The sequence below is a fragment of the Eubalaena glacialis genome, chromosome 11 (genome assembly GCF_028564815.1).
Source record: "Eubalaena glacialis isolate mEubGla1 chromosome 11, mEubGla1.1.hap2.+ XY, whole genome shotgun sequence".
Classification (NCBI taxonomy): Eukaryota; Metazoa; Chordata; class Mammalia; order Artiodactyla; family Balaenidae; genus Eubalaena; species Eubalaena glacialis.
The window spans coordinates 6,607,965-6,621,149 of NC_083726.1; the positions used below are offsets into that span (position 1 = coordinate 6,607,965).

Here is a 13,185-nt window from a genome sequence, read left to right on the forward strand (position 1 = left end):
GGGAAATGGTTCCTATCTTTTCTTTTTCATCATCATTTGGGGTCAAGAGTGTGAAAGTGCTTGTTAAAACACACAAATATGAGGCACCTTGTTGTGAAAGTGGTCTCACCCCCAAACACCATCCTAACTCAAGCTGGTAATAACCAAAGTATGCAGACCCCAGATGGAGACTCCGGATCCTCCCCAGCCAGAGGCTGGGCGTGAATGCTTCCTCCAAGCCGTATATTCATCCATCTCTGAAACCGTACGGAAGAAGGCTGGGTTTTCCGCACCAAAATTTGACAAAATATTTTTTTCTTCTCTGAAAATTAACGAGTCTTACAAAGGTGTGAAAACGAAGCCAGTGGTTAAGAGCATGGACTGTGAGGTCATATTCTCTGCACTCAAACTTGGCTCCAATCGTGGGACCTTACGTAGCTACGTTACCTTGAGCAAAATACTTAATTTCTCCGAGGCTTGGTTTGCTCACCTATAAAATGGCAATAATAGTAAACATTTGTATTTCACTCTGTGCCAGACCCTGTTCTAAACTCTTTAACATTTACTAATATTTAACAAAGCAGCCCTATGAACTAGGTAAATATTATTATTCCTATTTCTATAGGTAAGGAACCTGAGGCACAGGGAGGTTAGGTAATGCCCAAAGGTACCGTACAGCCAAGCGAGCTAGGTTCAGCCGTGGGTAGTGCAGTGCAGTCCCTGCCCACTAGGCTGTGCTGTTGGACAACGAGGTCGCCTGCCTCAGAGGGCGAGGATCTGCCTGCCCCCAGTGGCGCTCATTAACATACCTACCAGAATGGGAGTTACCCCATTTCGGAGACGCCGGACCTGAAAGGTCCTCCTCCGTGCTCTGGAGCACCTCAGTGCCACTACTGGCACGTCTTCTTGCTTAAACAGCAAGCTCCTTGGTGCAGACACTGGGCCTTAATCTTCTCTCTAGCCCCAGTGCTTTGGAGCGAAACTGAAAAGAAAAAATGAAATCAATTTTGGACCACCCAATAAAACTCAGATTGGACTGTTTTAGACCTCTTCAAATCCTCTGTGGCTAGGAAATGAAGGAAGGAAGGAACAGATGAACAAATGAACTGCATAAATAACATCACTCTCTGAGCAAAGGATAACTAACACCGGCCGTCAGCGGGCTAAAGCCCTGACATGCAGCATGGCAACCGAAAGCCACAGAAACCCGAGTGCCTGGCCAAGAGGTCTGAGAACAAAAAGCCCCGAGCCGGATGGCATTTGACCAACAAGGTGAAACTGACTGCAAGCGAACTGTGTGCAGCTCATTGGCCACTTCCTGGTCAAGATTAGCCAGGCTGCTCCTGCCCCTCTATAATAGTTTTCAAATAACAATGTTAATGACCACTCTGTAGTTGTAAAAGGAACAAAGGTTCAGATGAAAACTTGGAAACTAAGCAAAAGTATTCAGAAAAACATTAAAGGCCCAACATCCAGAGGTAATACTGCTGACGTTCTGGTGCATTTTTTCTAGTCTTTTTTCTATACATACACATGTGCCCATGTTTCATTGTCCTTATTAATGTGTGTGTTTTTTACAAAATTGGGATCATACTCTAAACGTAGTTTGGTACCCTGCTTCATTCTCTTAATATTTGATCATGAGCATTTTCTCCTGTCCCTAAATATGCTTCCACTAAAAATGTTTAATGGCTGCATGACATTCCATGTGTTAGAAGTCTCATATTGCTGAGCATGTCTTTGTTTCCCATCTTTTTTTATTTTTTAAGGTATAATTTACATACAGTAAAATGCACCGTTTAGTGTATAATTTGACAAATGCACATAAGTCATGTAACCACCACCACAAACAAGATATAGAACTGTCCCCTCACTCTCCAGATTTCTGCCTGGTCCTCTGTAATCAACCCCTCCTTGTATTTCCAGCCCCTGGAAACCACTGTTCTGTCTTGTTTCCATAGTTTTGCCTTTTGCAGAATGTCATATGAATGGAATCATACAATATGTAGCTTTTTGAGATTGTCTTATCTTTCACTTCACATAATTCGTCTGAGATCCATCCACGTAGTTTCATGGATCAGTTTGTTACTACTTATTGTGGGTAGTTTACATTGAATGAATTTACCATGGTTTGTCAGTCCAATTGAAGGATATTTGGGTTGTTTCTAGTTTTTGATTACAAATAAATGTGTTATAAACATTCAAGTACAGGTTTTGTGTAAACATAATTTTTCATTTCACTATCCAATTATTTTTTATAATATTGTAATGTTGCAAATGTCACAGTAATGAGGATTCTAAATCTTTTATCCCATTAAGGGTGGTAATGGCATCAGCTTAAATTTCTTTTTTTTTTTTAAATAAATTTATTTATTTTATTTTTGGCTGAGTTGGGTCTCCGTTGCTGTGCGCGGGCTTTCTCTAGTTGTGGCAAGTGGGGGCTGCTCTTCGTTGCAGTGCACGGGCTTCTTGTCACAATGGATTCTCTTGTTGTGGAGCACGGGCTCTAGGCGTGCGGGCTTGTGGCTCGCGGGCTCTACAGCGCAGGCTCAGTTGTTGTGGCGCACGGGCTTAGTTGCTCCGCGGCATGTGGGATCTTCCCGGACCAGGGCTCGAATCCGTGTCCCCTGCGTTGGCAGGCGGATTCTTAACCACTGTGCCACCAGGGAAGTCCTAAATTTCTATTTTTAAAAAATCAATCAAGGTGAATTCCCTGGCGGTCCAGGAGCTAGGACTCCGCGCTTCCACTGCAGGGGGCACAGGTTCGATCCCTGGTCAGGGAACTAAGATCCCGCAAGCCACACAGTGCAGCCAAAAAAACGGGGGCAGAGAGGGCATTTGTGAATTTCCAGAAGTGTGAAACCAAGCAGGACTCCGCGGGGCCCTCCTGGGTACAAAAGCCCCTCTGTGTCCCCTGTCTCTTGTTTGTGAAAAACGGCTTTAGTCTCCCAGAACTTCCCTGTGTTCCAAAGACCAGACTCAAGCAGCTACTAATCAAGGAAGTGAGGAAATGCAGAAACAAAGGAAAAGCAGTCAAGAAACTAGTTCATCGATAGAGCAGAGTCCTAGTTCCTCTTCATAACAATTGTCATAACAATCTGATGCATCTTTGAGTTGTTCTGAAGAAACTAAGACCCCACGCAGGTGGAGGTTGTTGACTACACGCTGACCCCAAGCACATTGACCCCAGACTGGTTGGAACCAGAAGATTCCTGAAATATCACCCTGTTAACTCACCACCAGCCAATCAGAAGAAAGCCCACGAGCTGAAACCCTCACCCCAATGTTGCCTTTAAAACCCATTCCCTGAAAACCATCGAGGAGTTTGGGTCTTGGAGCATGAGCTGCCCATTCTCCTTGCTTGGTGCCTGCAATAAACACTGTGCTTTCTTTCACCACAACCAAGTGTCAGTAAACTGGCTTTGTTGTGCAGCGGGCAAGCAGACCCAAGTTCAGTTTGGTAACAAGTGCACTGCCTGAGCATATACGGATTGGTGGAAATCAGATAAGACTGGGAATTCCCTGGTGGCCCAGTGGGTAAGACTCCACGCTCGCAATGCAGGGGGCCTGGGTTTGATCCCTGGTCAGGGAACTAGATCCTGCATGTATGCCACAACTAAGAAGCCTGCATGCTGCAACTAAAAGATCCCGCATGCCGCAACTAAAGATCCCACGTGCTGCAACTAAGACCTGGCACAGCCAAAATTAATTAATTAATTAATTAATTAATTAATTAAAAAAAAAAAAAGCAGATAAGGTTGCTCATGATTCCATGAGCTCATTTTCAAAAGTATCTAACCTGTATGGAAATGGCATGTCTGAGATAGTGTTCACTTTGTAAAGAAAAAAAAATGTTGCCTGCCATACCAGTTCTACAAGGATCAAGCCAATAGCCACTGCAGTCACCCACTGACAGTGTACCTGAGGGGAATTCAGGATGGAGAAAAACAGGAATCATTCTGTCCTTTGGATACTGGCCCTGAGATAGTTAAGATACACAACTAAAGAAAAATTTCAGTAACCCCAGATTCTTGTATCTTCCCATACAGAGAAAAGCACTAAAATCATTAATTTGAGATGTCTGTTTTTGTGATTCCCAGTAATCTCTTGACTTTCAACTACATGTTTTTTTCCAGCTCCCCCCCCCCCAAATTCATATATATCCTGGCTCCTCCCTCACCTCTTTGGAACAGTACATCAAGGCTATCTGAAAGGCTGTCTCCTGGGTTACAATCCTCAGGAAGACACTGAATAAATTCAACTCACAGCTCTTACATTGTGTGTGTGTTTTTTTTGTTTTGTTTTGTTTTTTAAAGTCAGCAATTTGTTTTCTTTTCAGCACTAACTAAAGTCCACCAGGGCAAGGACGAGATCTGCGCTTATTCTCACTTTGTGACTCATCATACAACTATGTAAGCATGTCTGGTTTTTCCTAGAGTGGCACTTGGCTTTCAGCAAGCTCCTGTCCAACTGGATGGACTAAATAAACTAAATGTTGTCTCACTTGGCCAGAGCCACACCAGGATATCCCCATAAGACACAGATGGCAAGGACAGTACCCAGAAGGCAACGTGGGCCTGCCTGTTGGCTGGGCCCTTCTTTCGAAGCTCTTCTGTGTTCTATTATGCTCAGATCTGAAGCAATGAATTTCTGCCTACCCTCCTTTGAGAGCAAGAGGATTTCCTATCTTTTTCAGGATTTGGTATTATTAGATTTTGCTTCTACTCCTGGCAGCAATGGATCTTTGCTTGTAGCCTGAGGGAGAGTGAATTTGCTGCTTTTGCTTTCTAAGAGAGAAGGGAAGCGGGTGGGGCTTTGTGCCCATCCCCCAAAAGTTGGATGCCTGCCCTACCAAGGGGTTTCTCTCTGGTGTCAGAGATCTCTGCCTCCATCTTTCTCATGAAGAAAGATTTCTGATGGAGGTTTACGGAAAAGAGCTTGTGAATGAATGTAAACTCTTGTTGTTTCTGAGGCTCCTAGCTATTCCAAATTGACATGCTAGCCCATGCTTGGCCTCTAACAATTCATTAAAATTTTAACTGATTTCCTCTTGCCCACTTGTGTGGCAGCCACCTCTTTCCCCTGTGCTTTGCCAAAGGTGAAATAGCTCTTTGTTCAAAGTGTCTTTGGAGAGGCTAGGCTCTCTTTGGAATTCAGTTTACTTGGTTGCTTTGCAACCTCAGCTCTCTGATGGGCTCAAGAGAAGTTATGATTTTAAAGGTTATCCAGCCTTTTCTCATTATTATGTTAGGAGTGACATTCTTTGCAGCTTTCTACATTCTAAGCCCATTCCACTCATCCTTATTGAATGCATACTATGTGCCAGGCTTTGTTCTAGGTGCTGGAGATAGAGAGGTAGATGCAATACATCTGATCTCAAAAAATTTATATTCAGTTGAGGGGAGTATTACACATTATGGCATTAGGTGATAATAAGTTCTATGAAGAACGCTTAAGCAGATGATAGAAAAGAGAAAGATGGGTGTACAAATGGTATTTTTTTTTGGGTGTGTGTGTCCCCTTATGCCCCAACTAGTGTAGATACTGTCTACACTTCATTGCACTTTTTTTCTTCTTCTCAGGGATCTCTATACTGGAGACTGGAGTAGACAATATCCTGAATCTGATATATAACTTGGTAAGAAGATTTCAACTCCAAATAGTAAATGGGACCATCATTCCCATTCCCATCAGAAAGCACAGGACTCATAAACATGCCAGGTATTCTGTGTAGGGTCAAACCCGTACCTAGGGACACAAGGTACAGGGGTATGTACATACTTTGACTCAGTACAAGGCAGAACTTTCAGTCACAGCTGAAACTTACTGTAAAAGTAACTTACTGTTCTGGAAGGTAATACATTTCCCTTCCTTGGAATAGTTCCAACCCTGCAAGCTTCCAACTTCCCTGAGGGCATCTAACCAGACAGGTTGAAAGACCACTGCCAAAGCCTTTCCCAGGGCTTCACTGGGAAGCTGCTCTCCTGCACTGCTCAGCACTGATACCCCATCTCTCACCCCCCTGTACAGAGGAGCAAACCCAGCTTTAGAGACGTGATCTCACCAAGGTCACAGAGCTGGGAAGGAGCTGGCTGGACTGAGCTTGGAGCCAAAGTGTTGCATTTGACTCCAAAACCTGTTATCCTTCTCCTGACCCGCGGAACCTCAGGTGACACTTACCTAGTGGCTCCACACCCACTAACGCAAAACAGGCACCTTTCTCCAAGCGTTTAAACCCTCCAGCTAGTAGTGTCAGCCGAAGGGTAGGAAAGGGCCAGCTTCTTTTCGTGTCTATATTCATCAGATTTGACTGAGCGCCTTTTGCCTCAGGAGAACTGCTGACTCTCTCACTGACGTAACCCAAACTGATCCCTTTCGCCATAAGACGCTTCCCACCAGGGCTCAGGCGACTAGCGAAAATCCGGCGCCTGGACTGAGTCCTCGGGTGTGGGGAGACGGCGGGGAGGCCCTTGCCCCGCAAGTTTCCTCCTTTGCCACTTGGAGTGACAGGTTCTGCCACTCTCACGGGAAGGAGGTGAGAAGACCTTGGCCGAGGAAGCAGTTCGTCAGCCGAAGCGGCGGTGGCTCGACCGGCCGTGCGCGTAGGCACAAGGCCGACCCGGGCCGGGCTTCCCCACGCACTGCCGGGAGTGGAGGCCCGGCGCAGGCCTGGAGGAGGCGCGCGAGCCTCCTGCGCAGGAACCGGGGCGGGGCCTGAGTGGGCGGAGCCAGTGGCACGGTTAAGCGAGGGCCACGGGGGAGAAGGGCGCGTGCGCTCCGGCAGTGGGCGGGGACATCGAGAGGCCGGGTCTCATCGTCACGGGCAGCCCCGCCACTCGGCCATCGTCTACCTCCCGGAGGCGGCAACCGCTCCTGCTCTGCCCTTCCCGGTTGGCGGGGCCAGCTGCGCCTCGTTTCTTTGTTGACCATGGGGGACCCCAGCAAGCAGGACATCCTGACCATCTTCAGGCGCCTCCGGTCGGTGCCCACCAACAAGGTAACGGCCGCCGGGAGTGTTCGGGCTTGCTTGGCATCCCTGCCGGACCCTGCGGGCGGCCCCTGCGGCGCCAGTGGCCGCGGCCGCGGCCGCGGGAGGAGGAGCCGGCCCGGCCTGTGACACGTCGCACTGTGCGGCCGCAGCAGCTGGGCCTCGCCTGGGTCCGGACTGTGCGCCGCCCCCCAGCTTCAGCAAGGGAGGGGCGGGGGAGGGGGCGCACCCGAGGGTCCGAGGCAGGGCGGGCACCTGGGAGTCCTGGGGGCGGGAGGGAGGCGAGAGCATCTGGGGATCCCGGGGGCGGACACTTGTGGGCTCCTAACACCGGGCCGGGGAACGTACGGGGGGCGGAGGCGGCTTTTGGTGGGGGCGGAGTGGACACGAGTTCTGAGAGAGCCGGGGGCGAGCTCGGGGGCCCGAGAGAGGGCTGGGGGCGTACCCGCGGCTCCTGCGACTGGGGGCGGAGACCGCAGGCCACCTATGACCCAGCCGGGAAGCATGCGCCGGGCCAGAAACTCCAGCTGGTAGCGCTGGGCGCTCGGGGAAGCTCGGCTCGCCCCCTCCCCGTCTCCGAGCTCACCTCTGAAGCTCCTCGGGGAAGCTGTGTCCTCTGGTGGCAGCCTCAGTTTCCCTGTCTGATAAAGCTGCTAAGTGATCACTGCTAAGTGGCTTCGAGCTCTTGTCTCTTGCTAAGAAAGCCCACCACAGACCCCTTTCCCTTCCTTCCCTTTTGTCTCTCTCTTTGGAGATGGGGGTTTTCCTTTTTTTTTTTTTCATCTCCAGAGACTGTCCCTTCCCCCCACCCATGACTCTTACAACTTTTCGCTACTGGCTGGAGATGTTGTGGTGACACATCGGGCTAAAGTGACACCCTCCGCTGAGGATCACAGGTCAGAGTGGAACCTGGACAGTGCAAAGGGCCGTCGTGTCAGCGTGGACTCTGTGTGCCATGACATGATGGCATAGAAAGAAAGTCCCAGAGTTTTACAAAACTTAGATGTCTTTGTTTTAGGTCTAGGCGGAGGGGAGCCCATGTTTTTACAGCCTAAGAGAAGTGAGCTAGGAAACAGTTTACTGGAGGTGTTATCTGATGAACATAGGAAAGTCAGGAGGGGAAAGGTTCCAGGAATTCTCCAGTGCCAATTTCTGTGCTATTTTCTTGATTTTCAAATTTAGGTTAATCTGTTTATAAAGAGGGGTTGATGTAAACTAGACCAGATTAGGCTCTGCAGTTAGCAGTGTAGAAACTATACATTGTTTTGTCTGCTGTATCTCAGAAACCCAACATATATTCTCTTTGACTGAATTCATCAAAAGATGCCCCTTTTAAATAAGAAGTCAGTGTCTTTATACCAAGAACACTTTTGAGGGACATGTGTGGGCTTGCTTGTAAATTGTTATCCAGACCCTGGGACTTCCTAACTGTCACTTTGGGCAGGTCACTTGACTACTTTGTGCCTTATTTTCCTCATCTGAAAATGGGGCATGAACTAGATCTAATTCAGAGAGTTATTGTGAGGATTAAATGAGAAAATCCAAGAAAAGCACTTAGAGCAGTACCTGTATATACTGGCCCTCGATACATGTCAGCAATTTTTTGTTGTTATTATTATTTTAATTATGAACAACACACTTGTAGAAAATTTTATATTCTGTAGTAGGATTCATAAAAGCATCGAGCAAAAATATTTTCTGGTAGTGTTCCACAGTATTGTGCTACATTTCTTGATTAAGACTTTTTATTTGATTGTTAATAAGAAACCATTACCTAAGCAAAGATGAAAACTAGTTTTAATGATGTGGAAGAGTTAATAAGCATTTTTAAAATGAGGTGGTTAAAAAGAGCTCTAAGACACACAAGACAGGAAAGTACTTAAAAACACCTCGGTTTACTTTTAGAATGTGGTGTCCAATTCTCCCTCTCATGTGTGATGAATCTTTACTCTGGATCAAAGGTTTTAACTCAAAGGGTCAGTTTTATAGTTTGTGAAATCCTCCCTTGTCTCTGCTGTTCCCTTAGTGTTATATTGATTGTTTGAGTTATTCAGCAAATATTCATTCAGCAAATACTGGTTAAGCACCTGCAGCGTGCCGGGCACTGCAGAGCACTGAGGATGTACTGATGGAAAAAGAGACAGGCTCCTGCCTTCAGAAAGCAGATGGTCTATCTGGTGCCTGGAGGACAGATAAAGGGCTGCCTGGCGGGGTAAGAGGCAGTGTAGTGAAGACGTGACGAGTGCGATCCGGGGCAGACTGCCCGGGGTCCAGTCCCTGTGATACCACGTCTTAGCTATGACACTTAACTTCGTGTTTCCTTAGTTTTCTCTAACACGGGGATGAAAACTGTATACTCTGCAGGGAACTTGAAATGTGTAAAGTGAACGTGCAGGGCCCTTGTTTGAAAAGTACTAAGAATTTCAAGATGAGACGGCAGAGCATTAACCACCCATGGGCCCTTCTGTGTGCAGCGTCCTGTGTGACTGCGTTGATCACACACACGCCCGGAAGCTGGCTCCGATGGGCATAAGAACAGTACCTTCTTATAGGGTTGTTATCAAGATTCCGTTGGCCAACAACAGTGCATGACATGGAGCAAACACTAAATATTAGCTGTGATTTCTATAGTAATTATTCTCACCATGTGGCAAAACAAATTGTTCGTCCAAAACTACTTTTTATCACCATAAGAACTGATATTCTGCTTAGAAAACCATATCTCCACTTTGGTTTAGGATTGCCCATCAAAACAAAATGGAGTCCCTGCTCCAACAGAGAGCCAGACTTGGATTTCGAACTGCCCTCTGACCTCAGATTCCCCAGGGCCCAGTCTCGGCTCGTGAGCTCTTCTACCACCTATATTTGCATTTGGTGCCTACTTTGTGCCAGGCTCAGTGCTCAGCGCTCAGCTCAGGTGAACAAGGCCCCAGCCCTCACAGAGCTACATTCTGCAATTCCTCATCTTTTTTTTTTTCCTCAGGAGAAAGCAGGATTTTTTTTTTTTTTTTTTTTGGCTGCCTTGGGTCTTCATTTGCTGCGTGCAGGCTTTCTCTAGTTGTGGCGAGCGGTGCATGGGCTTCTCATTGCGGTGGCTTCTCTTGCGGAGCACGGGCTGTAGGCGCACGGGCTTCAGTAGTTGTGGCACGTGGGCTCAGTAGTTGTGGCTCGCGGGCTCTAGAGCGCAGGCTCAGTATCTGTGGCGCACGGGCTTAGTTGCTCCGCAGCATGTGGGATCTTCCCGGACCAGGGTTCGAACCCGTGTCTCTTGCATTGCGGAACGGATTCTTAACCACTGCGCCACCAGGGGAGTCCAGAAATGGATTTATTTAGAGAGATACATATTCTGTAGACCGAATGCGGTCTGTCTCAAAAGGCGAGAACGGCCTTGGGAGAAACACACTCCACAGACAAGAGTGTGGGCCATCTCCGAAGGCGAGAGGCCTGCAATTCCTCATCTTAGTTGGTGGGTCAGGAGGATTCTGAGGCCTCTTGTTAGAAACCCCGCCGCTGTCTTTTCGTAACCAGCCTTGCGACCACCTCGGGAGTGATTCTCAGACTTGCCTGCTCTGGGCTGTGTGCTCCCAATCTCTGGGTCATGTCCCTGCACAGGGCCATTTCCTGCACAGGCTTTTGCCCCTTCTGCCCTTTTAGACTCTATTCTTGACATCCCACATGCCACTTGGACTCTGTCTAGAAAACTTTTTGCATCCTATCCTTGCTTACTAAGGTTCAACGTTATAACTAGTTGTCTTGCCCGCTGGGACTGCTAGACCGTGAGCTCCATGTGGGCTGACTCTTCCCGGGCCACCTTTGTACGTGCACTCCGTGTGTGCCGGGGGCATACTGATAGTGACAGCTGTTAGCTAAGTGAGTGAGGGATCGCAGTGGCCTCTCGCAGAGGGACGGCACCTTTGGCAGAGTCGGGCCCACTGTTTGGCATCCCAGGGGAGGGCATTCCTTACTCTGATGGCTGTTACCACAGGGCATCTTCATTTCCGTGTCCTTTACTCCCACTTCAGTGGCCTGTCTGGGGCGGGGGTAGGGGAAGGTGGGGAGACTTAGCAAGCGTTTGTGGAGTCAGTGCCGCCACCCACTTCTTAATACCTCAGCCTCTGCCGCAGTGCCTGGCACACAGCAGGCAATCAGTAAACACTGAAGTGAAGGCCTGGTGCCTCTCGTGCCAGCTGTCACCCCTCTGCCACTACTCCTGCCTGCTTATGGTGAACCTGTCACCATGAGGGGCTTTGGAAAATCCACGCGTGTTTTCACGCTTGTATTGCCCTCAAAAGGCCAGAAGCCAGAGCTTGCTTGCTTTTTTTTTTTTTTTTTGCCACACTGCATGGCATGTGGGATCTTAGTTCCCCGACCAGGGTTTGAACCGCTCCCCCCTGCATTGGAAGCGTGGTGTCTTAACCACTGGACCACCAGGGAAGTCCCCAGATCTTTCTTGATGGTTTTAGTTGGGACAACCTTCACATAGGTGGCTCTGCCTATAAAGCATACCTAAAAGATGTGGGCTTTTAAAAAACCTCCTATTTGTGGAATTTTTACCACTCCGTTGTGCTGATGTTAATTCATTACAAATATTAATTCCATGACAAGCACTGTGTATTTTAAAGGACTTTTGTGTCCTGTTATCAGATGAAGAATGTTTGACTTCATTGTTGAGGGGGCTGGTGCTAATTTTTGAGCTGGTAGTAAGTTTTGTAAGTTGTTCATTTGATTAACATATATTTCCTGAATGCTTTGTATGGGTAGGTCACTATTTTTCAGGCTCTGTGGGAGATGAAAAAACACACAGAAAACATTTATTGAGCGTTAGCCACGTCCGGGCTCTGTGCAGATGCAGGAGGAAGGCAAGGTGAGGGAAGGGCCCCCGACCCTGCAGGAGCTCCGAGCTGTGCAGGAGGGGGCCCACTCCTTGGACGTGAGCTGTGTGTCTGAGTGATAACAGTGACCTGGACAGAGTGGAGGGGGCAGAGGTCATGAAGGACACGGCATTTCACGCAGGGACAGCTCTCTCTATTAGCATCTATTGCGGAGCTCAGCATCTTAAAACAACAAACACAAGTTGTCTCACACAGGTTCTGAGGGCCAGGAATCTGGGGGTGGCTCAGTTAGCTAAAATATGGTTTTATTTTTCCTGGAAAACAATTCAAAACAAGTCTATTATTTGTGGAATTTTTAACTGTCCTGTTGTCCTGGCTCTAATTACTCATAAGTTTTCATTTCCACGGCAAGCACTGTGTATTCTAAAGTACGTTTTGTGCTCTTGTTATCAGGTAAAGAATGTTGACTTCAGTCAGTGCTGAGGAAGGAAGGCTCAGGGCTTCTCAGGAGGCTGCAGTCACCGAAGGCTGGGGCCTCCACTCCACGCTCACTCACGTGGTGGTCAGCCGGCCTCCGCTCCTCACTGGCCGTTGGACTAAAGGCCTCAGTTCCTCTCCACGTGGCTCTCTCCACTGGGCGACCCAGTGTCCTCAAGACATGGCACCTGGCGTCCCCCAGAGCCAGTGATCCAGGGGGGAGAGCGAGAGAGAGAAAGGAAGCCCCAGGGTCTTTTATGATCTCACCCCGGAAGGGATGCGCCAGCACTTCTGCCATATCATTGGTCACACAGGCCTCCTGGGCAAATCGAGGGTGGGGATTACATGAGGGGGTGAGTACCAGGAGGGCAGGATCCAGGAGGGCATCCAGGGGGCTCTCTTCCTCTGGCTGGGGAGAGAAGAAATATGCACAGACGCCTGCCATTTGGTAGAGAGCCACTGCCCAGGGGACAGTAAGGCCTTGGGCATTTCCAGCAGGGGACGTCCCTGTCTAGTGTTCATTCATGTGACTGGTAGGAACCCTGTTGATGCTCATGCATGAGTCATACTTGAGACAATAAACACATCTAAGTTCTCTTCACCACGCATACTACGTACTATTATAATAGATATGCAATAATATATAACTTATATAATTAATGCATTATATTAATAGTCTATTGATATATAATTATATAATACAGTAACATTATTATAATAATAAAAGAAATAGAAATTTGAGGTTTTAAAAAAAATCTAGGTGAGATATTTTTCTAATAACCAGTTTGTTTATCTATTATTATTATTTTTTTTTTTGCCGTACCGTGCAGCTTGTGGGATCTTAGTTCCCCCACCAGGGATTGAATCTGGGCTCTGGCAGTGAAAATGCTGAGTCCTAACCACTGGACT

The 13,185-nt window shown here is 47.8% G+C and overlaps 1 protein-coding gene across 1 annotated transcript in view; it reads left to right on the plus strand.

Annotated features, from left to right (window-relative positions):
* The first annotated feature begins 6,740 nt into the window (after nucleotides 1–6,740).
* Nucleotides 6,741–13,185, plus strand: part of ARFGAP3 (ADP ribosylation factor GTPase activating protein 3) — a 53,973-nt gene continuing 47,528 nt past the window's right edge. Inside the window, exon 1 of the mRNA XM_061205050.1 lies at nucleotides 6,741–6,976. Within this exon, the coding sequence (XP_061061033.1) occupies nucleotides 6,908–6,976 (69 nt within the window). The 5' untranslated portion in view covers nucleotides 6,741–6,907. The remainder of the gene's footprint in view (nucleotides 6,977–13,185) is intronic.